The 17,949-nt window shown below is 39.5% G+C and overlaps 1 protein-coding gene across 19 annotated transcripts in view; it reads right to left on the bottom strand.

Moving 5' to 3' along the window:
- Window positions 1–63: 63 nt before the first annotated feature.
- Window positions 64–17,949, bottom strand: part of LOC306851100 (uncharacterized protein) — a 32,035-nt gene continuing 14,149 nt past the window's right edge. For 17 of the 19 annotated variants that reach the window (XM_079387187.1, XM_079387186.1, XM_079387188.1 and 14 more), the window contains 13 exons: window positions 14,418–14,588; window positions 14,180–14,337; window positions 13,950–14,087; window positions 13,630–13,777; window positions 12,133–12,266; window positions 11,752–11,877; window positions 11,390–11,579; window positions 11,231–11,296; window positions 10,999–11,139; window positions 10,859–10,918; window positions 3,715–4,156; window positions 3,200–3,286; window positions 2,920–2,936 (listed from right to left, as the gene is read on the bottom strand). In XM_079387187.1, coding sequence (XP_079243313.1) covers window positions 3,975–4,156; window positions 10,859–10,918; window positions 10,999–11,139; window positions 11,231–11,296; window positions 11,390–11,579; window positions 11,752–11,877; window positions 12,133–12,266; window positions 13,630–13,777; window positions 13,950–14,087; window positions 14,180–14,337; window positions 14,418–14,588 — 1,514 coding nt within the window. In that variant the 3' untranslated portion in view covers window positions 2,920–2,936; window positions 3,200–3,286; window positions 3,715–3,974. Of the gene's footprint in view, window positions 2,387–2,546; window positions 2,713–2,789; window positions 2,937–3,199; window positions 3,287–3,714; window positions 4,157–10,858; window positions 10,919–10,998; window positions 11,140–11,230; window positions 11,297–11,389; window positions 11,580–11,751; window positions 11,878–12,132; window positions 12,267–13,629; window positions 13,778–13,949; window positions 14,088–14,179; window positions 14,338–14,417; window positions 14,589–17,949 lie in introns of those variants that run through there. The other 2 variants (XM_079387181.1, XM_079387182.1) reach the window with 2 other exon arrangements.

Raw genomic sequence — 17,949 nt, forward strand, 5'->3', positions numbered from 1 at the left:
AGGTTCTCCGGTTTATTCATGAATATGAACAACGTCTGAAATGTAATCCAAAAGCAGGCATACTTAAACAGATAAAAATGTTTTATTGTTCCTTTCCTTCGCTTGTTGTTACTCAAGATAAACATACTTTATTGATCCCTAGAGGGACATTCAGGCATGAAATAGCAGCTGTATCAAATGTGAATAGCAGAAAAACACCACTATAAATACATAAAATGCCATCAAACTAGACAATACAATGAGTACAATGGCATATATGCGTATAAGTATTTGGTAAACAAGATTGTTAAAGTTGCACTCAGACACCCAAGAAGTGTAGATGGACTGTCTTCTACTGCTTTATAGTAAACAAAAAAAGGCAGAGATGGTTTGTGTTGCTGCTTTAAAATGTAATCATTACAATTCTGCCTTGAGCATTTTGCACTGTTAAATCTATTTTAAACTCAAAGCTCAGGCCATTATTTCACTATATATTCTGTAAATGCTTGTCTTTTTATTTTAGTCATAATCTAATACTATAAGTCTTAAGTACTGGGTCATGACCCTGTGTTGAGACGGTCATGGACCGTAGGAAATTATGGTTCTAAACACAAATAATTAAATGCAATAAATCATGTAATTACATGGTCCCATTTCAAAGAATTTCCACAGTTATTAACTTTGTAAATCTAGCAAGGTTTTATTATATATATATATATATATATATATATACCTTTTTCTCTCTTCCTTGGGAAAGGCGTGGAAATGCTATCTTGGATTTTTTTCTTTTGCTATTTGCGCAAATTTATAGTATAATCATAAATTTATAGTAAATAAGTTAATTAATACATTTCAAGGGATAGTTTACCCAAAAATGAAAATTACCCCATGATTTACTCACCCTAAAGCCATCCTAAGTGTATATGACAAATACAATCAGAGTTACATTATAAAAATATTCTGGCTCTTCCAAGCTTTATAATGGCAATGAATGGTGGTTTTGAAGCAAAATAAAGTGCATCCATCCATCATAAAAAGTACTCCATATGGCTCTGGGGGCATTAATAAAGGCCTTCTGAAGCAAATCGATGCATTTGTGTAAGAAAAATATCTATATTTAAAACTGTATAAACCATAATCTCTAGCTTCCGCTAACTTTTACACGCATGTTCATGACAGAGTGTCACTCCAGCAGATGATGTAGGATGTAGGTGTAGCATAAGCGCCGGTGAGAAATAATGAACACGTGAGTGCAGAGGACAGAGCAAAACAAAACACCGGTCATGAATTAGAAGTACAAAGCGAAGTTTGTAAAGAAAATGTTGGAAGATTTCAATATAAGCCAAGAGGAGAGGAGGTTTTCCTTTGCTGTAAACAAAACTTGGCTCTCACGACCAGAGCTGGAACGCCACTCTCTTGTGAAAGTGCGTAGTTAGTGGAGCGACAGTTAGTGGAAGCTAGAAATTACGGTTTACAAAGTTTGTCCTCTGGAGCACATTTTATGATGGATGCACTTTATTGGACTTCAAAATCTCAACACCCATTCACTGCCAATATAAAGCTTGGAAGAACCAGCACATTTTTTATATAAGTCTGACTGAATTCGTCTTAAAAGTCATATACACCTAGGACGGCTTGAGGGTGAGTAAATCATGGGGTGAAATATCTTCTTCAATTAGCTAATTCTGTTTTCATTTTTTTCTCTGTATTTCTACTGTTAATTTTATATGAATTACACTGTATTTGTACATTGTCTAAATTTATTTATTCAAATTTCAAGAATACATTTTCATTCAATTTTATTAATTTTATTCATTATATTTTAATTCCCCCCTGTTTTAAGAAATTCTACTCTGAGGTTGTGTGTCCAATCTGTATGGTATTCTGGTGCAAATTTGAGTCATTTGGTGGAAACTAGTCATATTAGGTAGATACCAACATGGTCAAATTATGTAACATGCCCTTATCCTCAAAAACTACATTAAAACAGAGGCCTGCTTGTTGGACCTATGCAGTTGTATGCCCATTTTAATGATTTATCTTAGTTTTTAACTTTTGCACAATAAAGTAGTTATCTAACTGTACAGGGTCAATAGCGGAAGCAAAACTAGAAGCTCTAACCCGGTCCAGGGGCCATTACCATCCAAGACGATAAGCCCATCCGCTGCCTCGCAGCATATAACATGCCTTTGAAAGCTGGATTTCTCACTGTCAGAAAGGCAGCACTGTTCAAAGTTAAATTGTCAGTTCATGGAGGAGCGGCATCTTGGCTGTCTGGGCCGTCGATGAGTGACAGGTCAGCGTTGAGGTGCTTGATCTCCAGGCTCTTAGGAGACTCTTTCAGGAGACTCTCGACCTGGCGGAACACTGAAGCCTCTCTGTATTTGCGCAGACGTCCCAAAACCTCCTGCCCAGAGAACAGCACACATTTGAAATCTCACACTCCAACGAGTATTACTTCTGCCACATCAGTCTGATCCTACGGCATCTGTTACATCCCTGTGAAATGCTTGGCAACAGCTACTGAAAACGCAAGGGGCGAATATGGCGAAATAAATCAAACTTACATCCTCTGAGAAAACCCCAGGACTTGGCTTCTGCACTCTTTCCAGCAGAAGATCATCGAGAGCTGCGTCATATGCCAAATCTTTTGTCCTCTCGTCGTCAGTTTGTCCCAGTCTGGCATGGAACAGCTCACTTAGGCCCACCTGTAAATGGGACAGGGTTTGATGTCTATAAGAAAGACTATTAACACATTCCTTTCTTGGCTTGTTCAGGCTGTGCTGGTGTGGGGCAGTTGCTAATAGCACCTTGAAAAAGGCCCTTTGGAAGGCAGGAGTGGAGTCGGTCCTCATCTGACCAGTGGAAATGTGTGCAGCACAGTGCATTAGCAGCAGAGAGAGGCCACCCACTGACTGCAACCTCTGACAGCGAACAAACAGAGTCTTCTGTCCCTCCTGAAGACATAGGAAGTGCTAAGTGCACAGGGGTTTGTATGACAGAGCACTAAGTGTGCTTAACATGAATTAATTATCGCTCAAACAGTGACTGACAAATGAGGGCATTTAACCTTAGTGCATCCGAACGAGCCATGAGACCAATTATATCACAGAGAAAGTGGTGCTAATTATCACTTCTCAAAGTTTGGTAAATTATTAATAACTTTTTTTCATATGTTCTTTATATAGCTGGTTCAGTACATGCATGATAATAGAAATACCTGATAATCGAAAGAGTTGCGGAAAGCATTGTTATGGTAGTCGTTGAAAGGAAGAGTAGAAGCCAGTTGAAGGGTTACTGCTGGTATCTAGGATGAAGAAATAAAAGCTGTGAACAAACTTCAGGCTATATGCGAACTTGAGGTCAGTGAGATTAAAGAAATTAAAGAACAAATTAAAGAAATTAATACTTTTGTTCAGCAAGGGCACATTAAATTGATCAAAAGTGAAAGTAAAGACAGATACAATGTTACAAGAGATTCAAATAAATGCTGTTCATTTCAACTTTCTATTCATCGAAGAATCCTGAACATAAGGAAAAAAATATATCACAGTTTCCACAAAAATATTAGGCAGCATACTGTTTTCAACATCAGCAACAGTATCTGCCAAAAAAAAAAAAAAAAAAACTTATGGGTTTCAATAAAAGTGACAGCATAAGATCTGATTAATTTATATTAAATACCATAAATACCATACCATCTAATAATAACACTAATATATATATAGTGCTCACTTGAATCAGCTCTCCCTCACGAAATCCACAAATGACCGGTCTGCACCTGAATGCATGTAACAACACACCATTTAATGTGTCAGACTGATCATCTTTGCAAACTTTAACAAAAAAATAAAGCTGTTAATTAATAACATCGTCACAAAAGTATTAAGATATAACACAGCCCCTTAACCTTAAGAAGCTGCTAAAAATAAAGCTTAAAGTTATATTCCCACACATGACATGGTTCTCATGGCTTTAAATCATCTGTTTCTACACTAATGACTTTGCAGATCTGACGAGTCCAGATTGCACGTTTCAGTGGTGATAATTAGAGCCTGACACGAGGGCTGGATCTTGAGAAGGCCTCTATCTCTGGCACTATCCCTGAGCTGCTGCTCCACTTCCTTCATCAGCTGGAAGAGAGGAGACGGCGCTACTAGTCTGGACCAGTCCTCTTCTGCAACACCATAAAACAAATACAGAACATCAGTACAGGAACTATCACATAAAAGTTGATTTTGCAGTCAAGTTTCTTAGTATTTAGAAAATGTGAGTGGTTCTTTCTAACTCAAAATTTGTTACTACACAGTTTGAGTAGTTTTTGGTATGTTGCCCATACTGTAATACTAACACTCTTGCCCTAGAAATGATTCCTTTTTTCATTGGGTTTTTTTGGGGATCACTTTATTGTCCACACTCAAAAAAGTTTCACATTGGCAAAATTATCTATTGTAAATAGTAGGGGTGGGCAATATGACCAAAATCTTATATCACAACATGAGTAATTGTATTTCATGGTAACAATATATATCAAAATACAGTTATTTTTGCTTTATGATATCAACATTTTTGATACCAAAGAAATTTTATAATTCTTGTCACCAGTGTCAATATCACAAAAAACTAATACCAGTCTAAATAATAAAAAAAAAAACTCACTGAAGACAAGTAAACAATCAACCTTTAAATAAGAATAAGAAACTAATTGCAAGCAATAGGACAAAAAGCAACAGTACAACAAATAAATAAGAAATGCTACATACATTGTATAAAGCAATTAAATGTATAAAATCAGCATATTCTTCACTGTTTAAATTAAATATATATTTCTTCTTATTAAAAGAACACTCCACTTTTTTTGGAAATAGGCTCATTTTACAAATCCCCTAGAGTTAAACAGTTGAGTTTTACCGTTTTTGAATCCATTCAGCCGATCGTAAGTTATGACTATAACTATGGATCTGTGAGACCGAAGGATGACCGTCACTAATGGTCTAAATAGAATTAGGCAACCCTCTCAGTGTATAAGCATGGGAGATAACATCAACCAACCAGTGTGAAAAACATTGCTTCGAAAGTGGCAAACCTAGCCTGGTCTTTCCATGACAAACAAAAAGCTGAGAATGAGATTTTCTCAAAGACTGAGTAACAGTTACATAAGTACGTAACGCCCTTACTGGACATAAGGTAAGCAAGCCTTCCTGTTCTGTCTGTGAAGGAGGTAGAAACTGAATTATCTCAGTATTTGATTCTTAAACTGGGGATTCATTACTTTTGGTAAAAATGCAGGGTTTGGCCAGAGTGACACGCCTGTGCCCTCTGGTTTCCAATGTAGACAGTCATCACTAACAGAGAGCACATAACTCTCCTACCCTTTTTGCAGAGCAAATGGCCAAAAGGAAAGCTGTCTTAAGAGACAAAGCTTTAAGATCTGTGTTAGCCAATGGTTCATACGGGGGCTTAGTGAGAGAGTCTAATACGAAAGGTAAGTCCCAACTTGGTGCCCGCAGAATGCGATTTGGACAGAGACGACGAACCCCTTTCAAAAACTGGCATACCAAGGGATGTCGGCCTACTGGCTGGCAATCAACCCTCCCATGAAATGCAGAGATAGATGAAGTATAGACCTTGATCGTGCTAGGCGCCTTGACTTGGTCTAGTTGAAATTGCAAAAAACGAAGATCAAGAGGCATGGAACAGGTTATCGGATCAACATTTATGCCCAAACACCATTCTGAAAAGTCGAAATTGCAGTCTGTACCCATGAGCTATGGTGGATAAAACCCATGGGTCTGAGACTATTTTTTCCCAACTGGCCCGCAGAAGTTGGGAAGAACAGTCGACGGTTGGCCCCTGATCCCTATGCAGGTCCGTCTCTGCCTGCATACCTCCGTGAACTTCCCTGCTGGTTTCCACCCTGGGACTGAGATTTCCTCTGGGAATATGTGGCAGGATTCCACCCTTGGCAACGAAAGCTCTGCCGTTGACCAACAACTGGATTACTACCAGTGCGTCTAGACCAAGCAGGTTGTTGCATCCCCTGGGATTCTCTATACTTCTGCCTGGAGGCTGTGGGAGGTTTATGACAGGCTCGCTGAACAGTTTCCCTCATTGTGATAGAGCGCTCTGCCCTATCCAGCACTTCTTGAGAGTCTGAATGAAAGACCTGACCAGGCATCACTGGCAAATTCATTAGCTCACCTCTTATGGTGTCAGGCAAAGTGGTTTGTGCCAGCTATATTTGTCTACGACATAAAATAGCCGAAGACATTACCTCCCCCACATCACGTGTCAGTTGAGAGTGGGCGGCCAATGCGGAATAAACAAGGTTTCTAGAATCTTGGTCATCCGCGGTTATTGTTTTACGCAAAGCTGCTAACAGGATAGACAAAGCATTGTCTGTACGGGCTGCACGTGCAGCAGCATTAAAGGACCGTGAAACCAGACAGTCAGTTTTGGCACACTCCTTCCTGGGACAGCGAGGGTTATTAGAAGCATGGACGGGGCCTAAGGCAGTCCATGCAGCTATCACTCGTTCTACTGGCGGCATGTCCCCAATCCTGTTTCTGTAGGGTAACGGGCATTGGCCAATCGTCTACAGCCTGCATTAAATTGAGGCTCTTGACATGGTTTCTTCCAAGCTGTTCTCAACATAGACGTGTAGTCGTCTGCCACTGGAATACAAGGTGCAGAACTATTCTGAGATATGCCCTCCCATACACCCCCAACAGGAGCAGGATCAAGCAATGGAGACTGCAGGCCAACGATCTTGGCTGCACTAAATACCTTAGTAATAAGGGTATTTGAAGAAAACTCTTCTTTCATTGTTGATTCATCATCAACTTCTGCAGAGTCTGAATGAGTTCCCTCACATTGGCTCCCTTCTCCCGACTGTTATGTATCATCAAAGAGAGAGTGAGGAGCCAGAAGTGATAACACATCAGCATCCTTTGCGCCTTCCCAAGGATGAGACTGTTGCCCATCCGTTGGAACGTCTTCTTTGCCAGGAGGTAGCGATGAGGAGGAGGACCGATTAGCTTCAAACTGATCCATTCTCTGTGATAAACTCTGAATAGCTGCTAGGATCTGCTGATGAGTATCAGTGTTACTACCTTCTGTTGTCGGAGCTGGCATTGGACGTTTAGTTGCCTCAGCCGCAAACTCACGGCTTGATTTGTGTGTGGAGTCATGATGGTCACATGAGTGCTTGTGTGGGCGCTTATGACCATGCCTGTCCGATGAACGTTCCCTCGCCCTACCACGCTCAGGTGCAGAGCTGCATGCCCTATTAGCACGACGAATTCGTTCATCTCTAGGTAGATCACAAGCTGCAGTGCAGGGATTATCCACATCCTCCTTCAAATGAGCAACCCCCAAGCATGAAGGACATTCCCTATGCCCATCACGAGGGTCCATTGTTGAGTGACAAAATATGCAGCACTGAGAAGCCATAATACTCCTGGCGCAGTAAGCCACACACAACACATTGGCTGCGAACAGCAGTGAATATATCAAGCTGACACGAATCCAGAGACCCGCAGCAGTACGCGAACGTACTTAGCAGACATTTATCAATCCCAACGACTGCGAACAGTGATATAGGATATGAGAAAATATACAATACTCACCAAAATTTTGTAATGAAGTATATTCAATACCCACTGATGAATACTCGGAAAAACAAATCAGAATAATTCCAATTGAACAGCCAGTATATATAACTAGCTTAATGAACAATAATGCAGTGATAGTAAATTCTATGAACTGCAATTCAGCAGAGAAAAAACACCACAATTCACAGGGACTCAGGGCACCTGCACCATCTGGTGAAGAATTGAATGGTGAAATAGATATTAGCTCGTTCTTACCAGTACCAGGTCTCTCAAGGCGAGAAAGGTAAAGAGGACGAGCCGGAAGTAAACCCCACTTGTGGGGGAGTTCCGCCTCCGGGATCACGGGCGTGACTTTGTTTACATAAGGTCTCGATAGAAGGCGGAACGAAGGTTATCATTCTATTTAGACCATTAGTGATGGTCAGAGTGAGGTCGAAACAGATCTCCGTGTCTGGCAGTAGCACTTTTTATCTTAGCTTAGCATAGAGATCATTGAATCGGATTAGACCATTAGCATCTCGCTCAAAAATGACTAAAGAGTCAGTCTAAAGAGTTTCCTATTTAAAGCTTGACACTTCTGTAGTTACATTGTGCACTAAGACTGACGGAAAATTAAAAGTTGTGATTTTCTAGACCGATATGGCTAGGAACTATACTCTCGTTCTGGCGTAATAATCAGGGAAATTTGCTGTCGTACCATGGGTGCAGCAGGCGCAATGATATTACGCAGCGCCTGAAAGTAGTCCCCAGCTATATCACAACTAGTTACCTAGCTGGGACTACTTTCAGGCGCTGCGTAATATCATTGCACCTGCTGTGTTACAAAGTTAAGTCTTTAGTCATTTTTGATGACCAAATGCTAATGGTCTAATCCGATTGAATTATCGATGCTAAACTAAGCTAAAAGTGCTACCGCCAGACACAGAGATCAGCTGAATGGATTAAAAAATGGTAAAACTCAACTGTTTATCTCTAGATGAGTTGTAAAATGAGCCTATTTCCAAAAAAAGTGGAATGTTCCTTTAAAGTTACAAAAGTGATTTAGTCAAAAGCAGTGAGAGATTTTCTCTCTTTTGTTGTTTGATTAACTTGAATGACAGACAGCATGATTTTAGACTGCTGTCACTTTAAGAGCAGCCCGGATCCAATATACTCTGTTACACGTGTTCTTTCTTAGCTGTTTGCTTTCACTTAAGACCTAAATTAATGTTTATGATGATAAAGACACAAACAAGTGTCTATTTAACCATTAAAGCTGCAAAAATAACTCTGTTCAACATTCCTGCGCTCTATCACCACCGTCTTGACGTGTGTGTATGCGTCTCTGACAGTCTCTCAGACAGTGTGCGCATATAGTAAAATTAGTCTTTTGCTACTGATTGTGTTTCAACAGCTTAAAATCACTTGTTTCAAAACCATAATTCTTAAAAATGTGGGCAAATTATACATTTTTGTGATCACATAGCACAGCAAAGGAGTGTAGGGTTGCCACCTTCAGCGAGCCACAATAAGGGACCCCCCCCCCAATAAAAAAATAAAAAGAAATAAATAAGGACACAATCAGCGAGGAACTCATAGCTCAACAATACACCATGAGAAAACATGCTCATATATGTAAATTAATTATTCTTATTAGTCTTTTTTTTACAGTTATGCAGTTACCTGGATGAGATTAATTTTATTTATTTTTTTTATTCATTTGCTTAAATTAGGACTACATTAAATCTAAATATTTTAAAATGTCAAATTGTATGACATGTATGCTTATTTATTATGTATATATTTATGATTAATATAAATTATAAATTAATAAATAGGGTCTAACATTAATTATAATCTATTAATTCTTCTGTCTAATAATGTCTAAAAATATAATAACTATGTCTATCAAGCGCTAACAGACTATCCTAATTTTAATAAAACAATAGAGTTATGCCTTTAGAAGCACAGAGGTGTCTGCCACTTTAAAGCTATGTTTCACCCAAAAATTAAAATTCTGTCATAATTTACCCAGGTTGTTCAAAACCTGCAAGCTCTTTCTTCTGTTGAACACAAAATAATATACTTTGAAGAATGTGGGTAAATAAACAGCTGCTGGTCCTCAGTAACTTCAAAAAATACTATCAGAGTCATTGGGGACCAGAAACTGTTTGGTTACCCACATGCTTCAAAGTATTTTCTTTTATGTTCAACAAAAGAAAGGAATTATTACAGGCTTGGAACAGCTTGTGGGAGTGTAAACGATGACAAAATGTACATTTTTGGGTGAACTATCCCTTTAAGTCAGACAGTCCACCGCAAATGCTTCTCTGCAAACTGCACGTTCATCATTAGTTACAGGACTACGCATTGATAACTTTCCCGTTCAGCTCTACATCTTGAGAGTCTTGTGTTCAAAGGGCGGACGTGAGCTCCTTGATGTGTTAAAGCTCCATCATTGCCATGGAAACAAAGACGCCAAGATGAGCTTCTCTAACTTCTTATGAAATTGATTTCATTATAATTTCTATTAGCATTATAAACGGTGCAAAATACTTATTTGTTGATTTGGCTTGTCGAATCAAACAAATCGCGTCCCGTATTTGATATTTGATACATCATTTTACCTTTAAATACGGGACGATTCTGTATTTTAAGGGACGGGTGGCAACCATACGTGAGTGTGTAACCGTGATAGAGTTTACACACAGTTGACAAGTTTCTACCTTTTAATCCTGTCTACCAGTATATCGCCCACCCCTAGTTTATGTACAAACACAGTTTAACCAGAAACCTGCTTTCTGTCGGTCAAAGTGGTGAATCAGAGTGACTAATGTGAACCCGTTGCAAAATCTGCATGGGGAAATATTTTGCCCTGGATTACTGAACTGACTGGATTTTACATCTGAAAACCGAACAAAAGTAAATGTGACCACATTTGGATTCGACTTGGACACGAATGAGCTGTTCTCGACTACTCATAAAAAATATGATCTTGGAATCGAACTTGAGATGGATCTGAGTAAGTATGAGTAAAGTATAGAAAACAAAATTATTATAGTAACTAAGAACAGTATGTATACCCTAAGTGCAGTAATTGTAATGTCTGCCTTAGCAAACATGCTAATAGCCCCAATTACAACTTGAGTCATGTGCTAAAGCAAAGTAAAACAATCACGTTTTTGCATCAATGTTCTCCTGCAGTTCAAATGTGACCTTCAAGGTTAAAAGAACCTGAGTCCTAAACACACTGTTCAGCTTAAAGCTCTCAAGTAAAATACTTTGACCTGCTAGCTGTGGGATACTGATGTGTGCGGACAGACCGGGTTCCTGGAGAGATTGGCCATCTGAATGGAACAAGAGAGAACATCATGTCGTGATCTGAAATGAGGATGCTGGTAACATCTCTGACTTAAGACAGCCTCACCCTGGCTGTGGTTCAGCTGTGTTTTTTCCTGGCTTTTCTGAGTGTAAGATGGGTTTGACAGAGGAAGAGAGGACACCATGGCATTCTGTTCACTCGCAGACGGAGCCTCCATATGATCTTTAAAGGACTGAGCTGAGACACCTGGCACAGCAGGAGAGACAAACACAGCGGTGAAATTCTACAGGCTGACAACCAGAATCTCACTATTTATTCTCCTTGCATTAAAAAATACCTTTTACAACAGACACAGATTCAGTCCACGCTCTGGAAGCGCTGTCTCGGCTGAACGCCAGCTTCCCTTTTGAGAAACATTTCGCAACCATTTTCGCAAACATTTCAACAAAAGCATGATTAACATTTCTCTAATAAAACATAAATGAAGATATTGTACCAGAGCTCTGCTGCTGCTGCGTGCTGGTCGACTGGCCAAGTGCTTTGGTTTCCTCCAACAGCTGAATAAGTTGTTCAAGCCGAGGAAGGATTTTCTGCTGAGTCATGGCTATTACTTTCAGAGGGTTTCTGACATCCTTGGGCTGCAGCACGCCAAAATCCTTATACCAGAATGTGCCAGAAACCAAATACTAGAGGAAACGAATCAATTCAGTGAAAAAGGTGAAATAAAGTATGTTAAAGAGTTCCTAATTGTACCAAACAGATACAGAACAGCACTAAGGTAAACCAAGGACATCACTACACAATTATCAGTCAATGTCATGAGCATAGATTGCACGTCTGGCCTCCAGCACGTGTTACCTGCGCGGTGTCAGCACGCAGCTGGCAGACCTGACGAGCACAGAGGAGAGACGAAAGCACAGCATCCAGCTCTGCTTGTCTCTGCATTAATTGCTCCCACAGTTCCTGCTCCCTCACTTCCCCATCCTGTGATAATCACAAGACACTGTGTTATTCATCCCAGACCACACTCCATCAAACTGGAAAATGGACAGTGCAAAAGCAGAATATTGGAGATTGCACCAATAGCCACATGAAGGATATCAAGCTTCTAATGCATTGATCTGCTCATTCAGCTGTTTAACAACATAGTAATGAGCTCAACAGACTGTTGTCAGCATTGTATCTTTCCGTCTGAGGGCGAGAGTGTGTTTTTATGTTTCGATGTGAAAACAAGCTGACCAGATGCTGTGTTTCCTGTGCTGACAGCTGATCCCGGTCCCTCCGCAGTCTCTCCATGGACACACTCACTCGGTTTAGCATGGCCTTAAGCTCGGTGTGCCAGTAACACTGCTGCTCCCACTCTTCCTCGTCTCCTTAAGATGAAAACTTAGTCATTATTTATTCACTATCTTGTCATTCCAAACCCTAAAGCTGTTATGTGAAACTAAATTGAGGAGAGTTAATAGTCACATCCATTAAGCCAACAAACTCTCAATGCAATTTGTAACTACAGTATGTTGGGTTTTGGAAAACTGGTGGCTAATTCATATGAATTTGTATGATCTCACCTGTACATTTTCTCATTATCTAATTACGCACTAGTGATGGTTAGGTTTACAGGTGGGGTAAGGTTGGACCTTCATGGGTTTTTTTGTAAAAATTGTACATACAAATTACATTGTAAAATAGTTCCGTTTTCTCATGAGATTGGGTTGGTCAAGTCATATGATAGCTTTATGTGAACAACACTAACATTAAGTTAATCACTGGTAATCGTCTCTTCCAGTGAGCTGTTCACTCGAGAACTACTATGAATGGATCATTGAATCTTGAACTCAAGAATTGGATCACTGGACGTGATAGGGAGCAAATAAAAACAGAACAGTCACTATTGAGTGAACTGTTTCTTTAATATAAACATAATTTGTCAAAAGCAGTCTGTTACTTGTCTATATATTATACACTACTGTTAAAAGAATTGGGGGTCGGTAAGATTTATTTTTTGAAAGAAATGTATTCATTCAGAAAGGATGCACTAAATTGATCAAAAGTGACAGTAAAGTGATTCATAATGTTACAAAAGAGTTCTATTTCAAATTCATTTGGTAACACTTATTCTGCATGCATGACTATATACAGTATTAGATCCCGTAATCCTACCCCATACATAAACGTAACACCTACCTTAATAACTATTATTAACCAGAAAATTATAAGTTAATTGAGGCAGAAGTCATAGTTTATAGTTAGTTAACAGTAAGACCTTAAAATAAATTGTTATTTTCAACTTTCGATTTCAAAGTTTTAAAGAATCCTGAAAACAAATATAACATGATTTCCACTTTTTCAACTGTTGCACAACATTGATAATAATAAGAAATGTTTCTTAAGCACCAAATCAGCATATTAGAATGATTTCATGTGACAGACACTAAAGACTGGAGTAACGATGCTGAAAATTCAGCTTTGCCGTCACAGGAATAAACTGCATTTGAAAATATGTAAAAACAGAAACTTTTTAATTACAATAGTAATCACAATATTACTGATTTTACAATTTTTTTTATCAAATAAATGCAGTCTTGGTGAGCATAAGAGACTTCATTCTTTCTAAAACATTAAAAAACCTTACCGACCTCGAATAGTTGTGTACATGAGGAACATGAGTTCTGTGTTTTGAATCTTTAAAGCATAACCGTTTGTGCTCTCAGTGGGAGTATGAGCGCGAGGACTGACCTCCTGTGAGAGCGTGTAACACATGTACTGGTAGGAGCAGCGATAACTCTGAGTTCTGGAGAGCTCTTCTCTGGGCCTCACACTGAGCGCTTTCCTGAATCTCAGCGGTGGTCTCCCTGAGCTGTCTGTCTATGTCCATCCAGTCTATCTGTTTCACGCACATACACGAACATGCACAGAATATCATTCAGGATGCAAGGATGGTGGAAACGCTTCCCATCACACTGACACTCACAAAAATAAAAATAGACACTCGGTCAATAGACTTGCATTTTAAATAGGCCACAGAGCATAGTGTCATCTCTGTGGAGTCAACTCACACAGTCAGACTCATGTACGGATGTGGGGAGATGGTGTTTAACGGCTCTGTCAAAATCTCCCACCATCTCATCTTCCTTCAGTGTCTGCTCACGCCAGTAATTGCCCCATACATTGCTCTCCTTCTGGAGGGCTTCCACCTGAGGCGAACAAACACACATTTGCACACATATAAACACCCCGAAGCCAAATGAGCTTTTATGCGGCTGTGATTTAGTTCAACTTCGCTCACCGTGACACTGTCTGGGTTCTCTCCTAACGTCAGAATCTGGGACACAGTTACAGGAACCACAGTCCGATTCCAAATATCCAGACTGGCCCCCACAACCGGAGCCAGCACCCCTGTCACTGGGTCCACAGTCTGCGCTCCAAAACGTATGGGAACTAGCCCTGAGAGTCATAATATATAATAGGTTAACACCTAGAGATTAAAGTAACAGGATTTGGACATTGCTAGTAACCTCCATTACCTTTACCATCTGCATCCTCCATGGTTCCTGCCAGAGGCACCATGCATCCTGACACCCAGTCCAACTGAGTTCCCAGAACTGGGACATGCAAACCCGAGCCTCCAGGGTCAGGATACTCCAACCCAGGGAGAGCTGGCAAGGAGAGCTCAATGCCAGGAAGCTTGATTTCCCCTAATAAGAGAGAAGAAAGCAAGCTTTAGCAGAAATTTAGATGACTGTAAACGTTAAAATTAAAAATAAAAACTACTACAAATAAAATTCAGTGGTATTAGTATGTCCAGATCAGTATTTTTTTTTTTTTTCGTTTTTTAAAAGGATGCATTAAATTGATCAAAAGTGATAGTCCACACAAAATATTTATATTTAATAAAAAATCCTCTTCTTTTGAACTGTTTTTGTCCCCATAAATGATTCATCAAAGAAAAATATAAAACACGGTATCATGGTTTCCACAAAAATATTAAGCAGCATCATTTTTCAACATTGATAATAATAATAAATGTCAAATCACCATATTAGAATGGTCATGAAAGATTATGTGACACTGAAGTAAGGGCTGCTGAAAATTCAGCTCTACCTTCACTGGAATAAAATACATTTAAAAATATATTAATTAAAGTAGAAAACAATTATTTAAAATGTAATAGTATTTCACAATAGTGCTGTTTTTACTGTATTTTTGATTAAATGCAGCAAATGCAGATAGTGAGCATCAGAGGCTTTTGAATTATACCATATAGCATATTCTTTTTTAAATATTATTGCCTACATAACGACTGTTATTATAAAAGAAAAATTAATCAAACTAACACACATTAACAACCTTAACACTTAACAACCTGGAGCTTAACACGCTCAAAACTGTGGAGATGATCGTGGACTTCAGGAGAAACCCCCCTGCTCTCCCCCCATTCACCATCATGAACAGCACTGTGACTGCAGTGGAGTCATTCAGATTCCTGGGCACCACCATCTCCCAGGACCTGAAGTGGGATATTCACATTGACTCCATCGTCAGGAAGGCCCAGCAGAGGTTGTACTTTCTTCGCCAGCTGAGGAAGTTCAACCTGCCACAGGACTTACTGAAACAGTTCTACTCCGCCATCATTGAATCCATCCTCTGCACCTCAATAACTGTCTGGTTCAGCTCAGCTACCAAATCTGACCTCAGAAGACTACGGAGAGTAGTCCGGACTGCTGAGCGAATCATTGGTACAACCCTCCCCACTCTTCAAGAACTGTACTTATCCAGAGTGAGCAAAAAGGCTGGTAAAATCACTCTGGACCCCTCACATCCAGCACACAACCTCTTTGAACTGTTACCATCTGGTCGACGTAACAGAGCTCTGAGCACCAGAACGACCAGACACAGGAACAGTTTCTTCCCTCAAGCAATCCATCTCATGAACACTCAACAATAAATGTGGAACACACAACTATAATACATTATCCATTCACCATACTCTTATTTTATTTTTATTTTATCATTTCTAATTAGCACATACTTGACCTGTACATACATAGTTGTCTATATTATATATTGTGTTTTTGCTGCTTCGTACATTGCCTATTTGGATATTTGTATATTATTCTTTTATTATCTGTGTCCTGTCCTGTTACTGTCTTTCTGTTGCACTGTGGAGCTTCTGTCACTACAACAAATTCCTTGTATGTGTAAACATACCAGGCCAATAAAGCTCATTCTGATTCTGATTCTGAAAGCACTTACATTGTTTGAATCAAACATTAAATGACCCTTAACTTATCTCCGCTATTGGCTACTGTTGCCAACTCACTCAAACAAGCCTTACAGAACATCCCATAAGAATGAACTGGAGATGTCTATGAACAGCATGGCTTTCAGTAAAATCTGCACATAAAATGGTAAAAAGTGATTTGATATTAATATTACATGGACGGAAATGAATTGTGACACTGCAAAGTATTTTTGTTAGGCATTTTTCTTATAAGAAATTGTTCAATTATGCAGTAGCTTGATTTAAAACTGCAGAGACGGTAAATCAGAATGACAATATTTCAACACACTCAAAGTCAACAGAAAATAAAAAGCCTCATTTGAAAGTGATTACCAAGTGATTCAAGGGAACTTGACATCACATTTTTGGATAATTTCCATAAAATTTTCTTTAACACTGTCCAAACACATAGATTCTCCATAAAAATTAGAAAAGAGCAAAAGCTAGTCTGAAAAAAATTGTACATAACAGTTGGCAATCTACATCTGATCTGTTTTTTAGGCAGCTTTTATAGCTTTTAAGGCAGAACTCAGTGAAGGGCCATTGCATCACAATTTTACCTATCAATAACTGCTAACTTTGTTAGAATGGTACATTTTTGGCATTAGCCTAGCTTATATTAATGTGCAGATCTTGAGATGTACAGATGTTGTTTAATAAAGAGCTCCAACCCACCCACACTACTGCCATTCTACGCCACACCCCTGGCCTGTTCCTGTACGGCTTCCAGGCGACTCAGCATCTGCAACATACAGCGCTGGCTGCTTTTCCAGGCCTGCTCCAGCTCCGACGTTGCTGCCGAGACTCTGTCCAGATCACCTTGTGGATCTGCAGTTGCTGAGCTCCACTCCTCACTAAATCCTTGCAGGAGCTCCGCCACCCGCAAGCAAGCGCCCAGAGCCTGGAAACCCCCAGCATGAGGCACCACCTTTCCTCCTCACACACTGCCTCCACCAACCCGTGCCATCCGGCCGCTCAAGGGCTCGATGAAGGACTCGCCTAGGAGGAGACACATGTGGTCACTTCCCAAAGGATAAACCAATCCTGTTTGTGGATGGATGGTGACTGCCAGAATAGGCACCAAAACACCAGTGTCACAGTAACACATGGGTCCTCCAAACACCAGCCTTTGGCCTGAACTAAGCCCCCGCAATTTGGAAGCAGCATGTATTTCGGCATGGCGGGACGGAGGGTACAGAATGAAAGGCAGCAGGGGTGATTCCCATTTTCCCACCTCACCTAATAAGAGCAACATTGGGTTTAATAAAATTTCAAACAACAACTTGTAGCACAATGAAGGTTATATCTACCCTGCTTTTCTTTGAAAAAGCAATCATTTGGGTTACAATAGAAGTGGATAAGGCCAATCAGTAAACAGCTCACTTTTTTAATAGTATAGCCACAAGATGTGAACAGCAGGTGTGTTAACATGACTGAAGTTTTAAAAAAAAAACCTTACTAGCCTTACACTAAACTAACCTGTTTGATTCTGAAGTTTAAAGTCTGAGGTTCTTGCCTCAGAGGCATGCCAAAATAACACTTAATATTACATAACAGCAAGAACTTTACAGTGCTTAAACATAAGTAGGCTACTTTAAAATCTGATATTTTTGCTTTTAAATTCCTCCAAAATGGCCCCAATTACTTTATTGGAAGTGCTGCACTATAAACAAATTTAACAAAATGCAATAAAAAATTTTTTTGGAATCAGACTCTGCAAACATTAAACCTACAAATAAAAAATATTTTATACAAATAAACAATGCTTTATAAAT

The sequence above is a fragment of the Barbus barbus genome (genome assembly GCF_936440315.1).
Source record: "Barbus barbus genome assembly, chromosome: 31".
Classification (NCBI taxonomy): domain Eukaryota; kingdom Metazoa; phylum Chordata; class Actinopteri; order Cypriniformes; family Cyprinidae; genus Barbus; species Barbus barbus.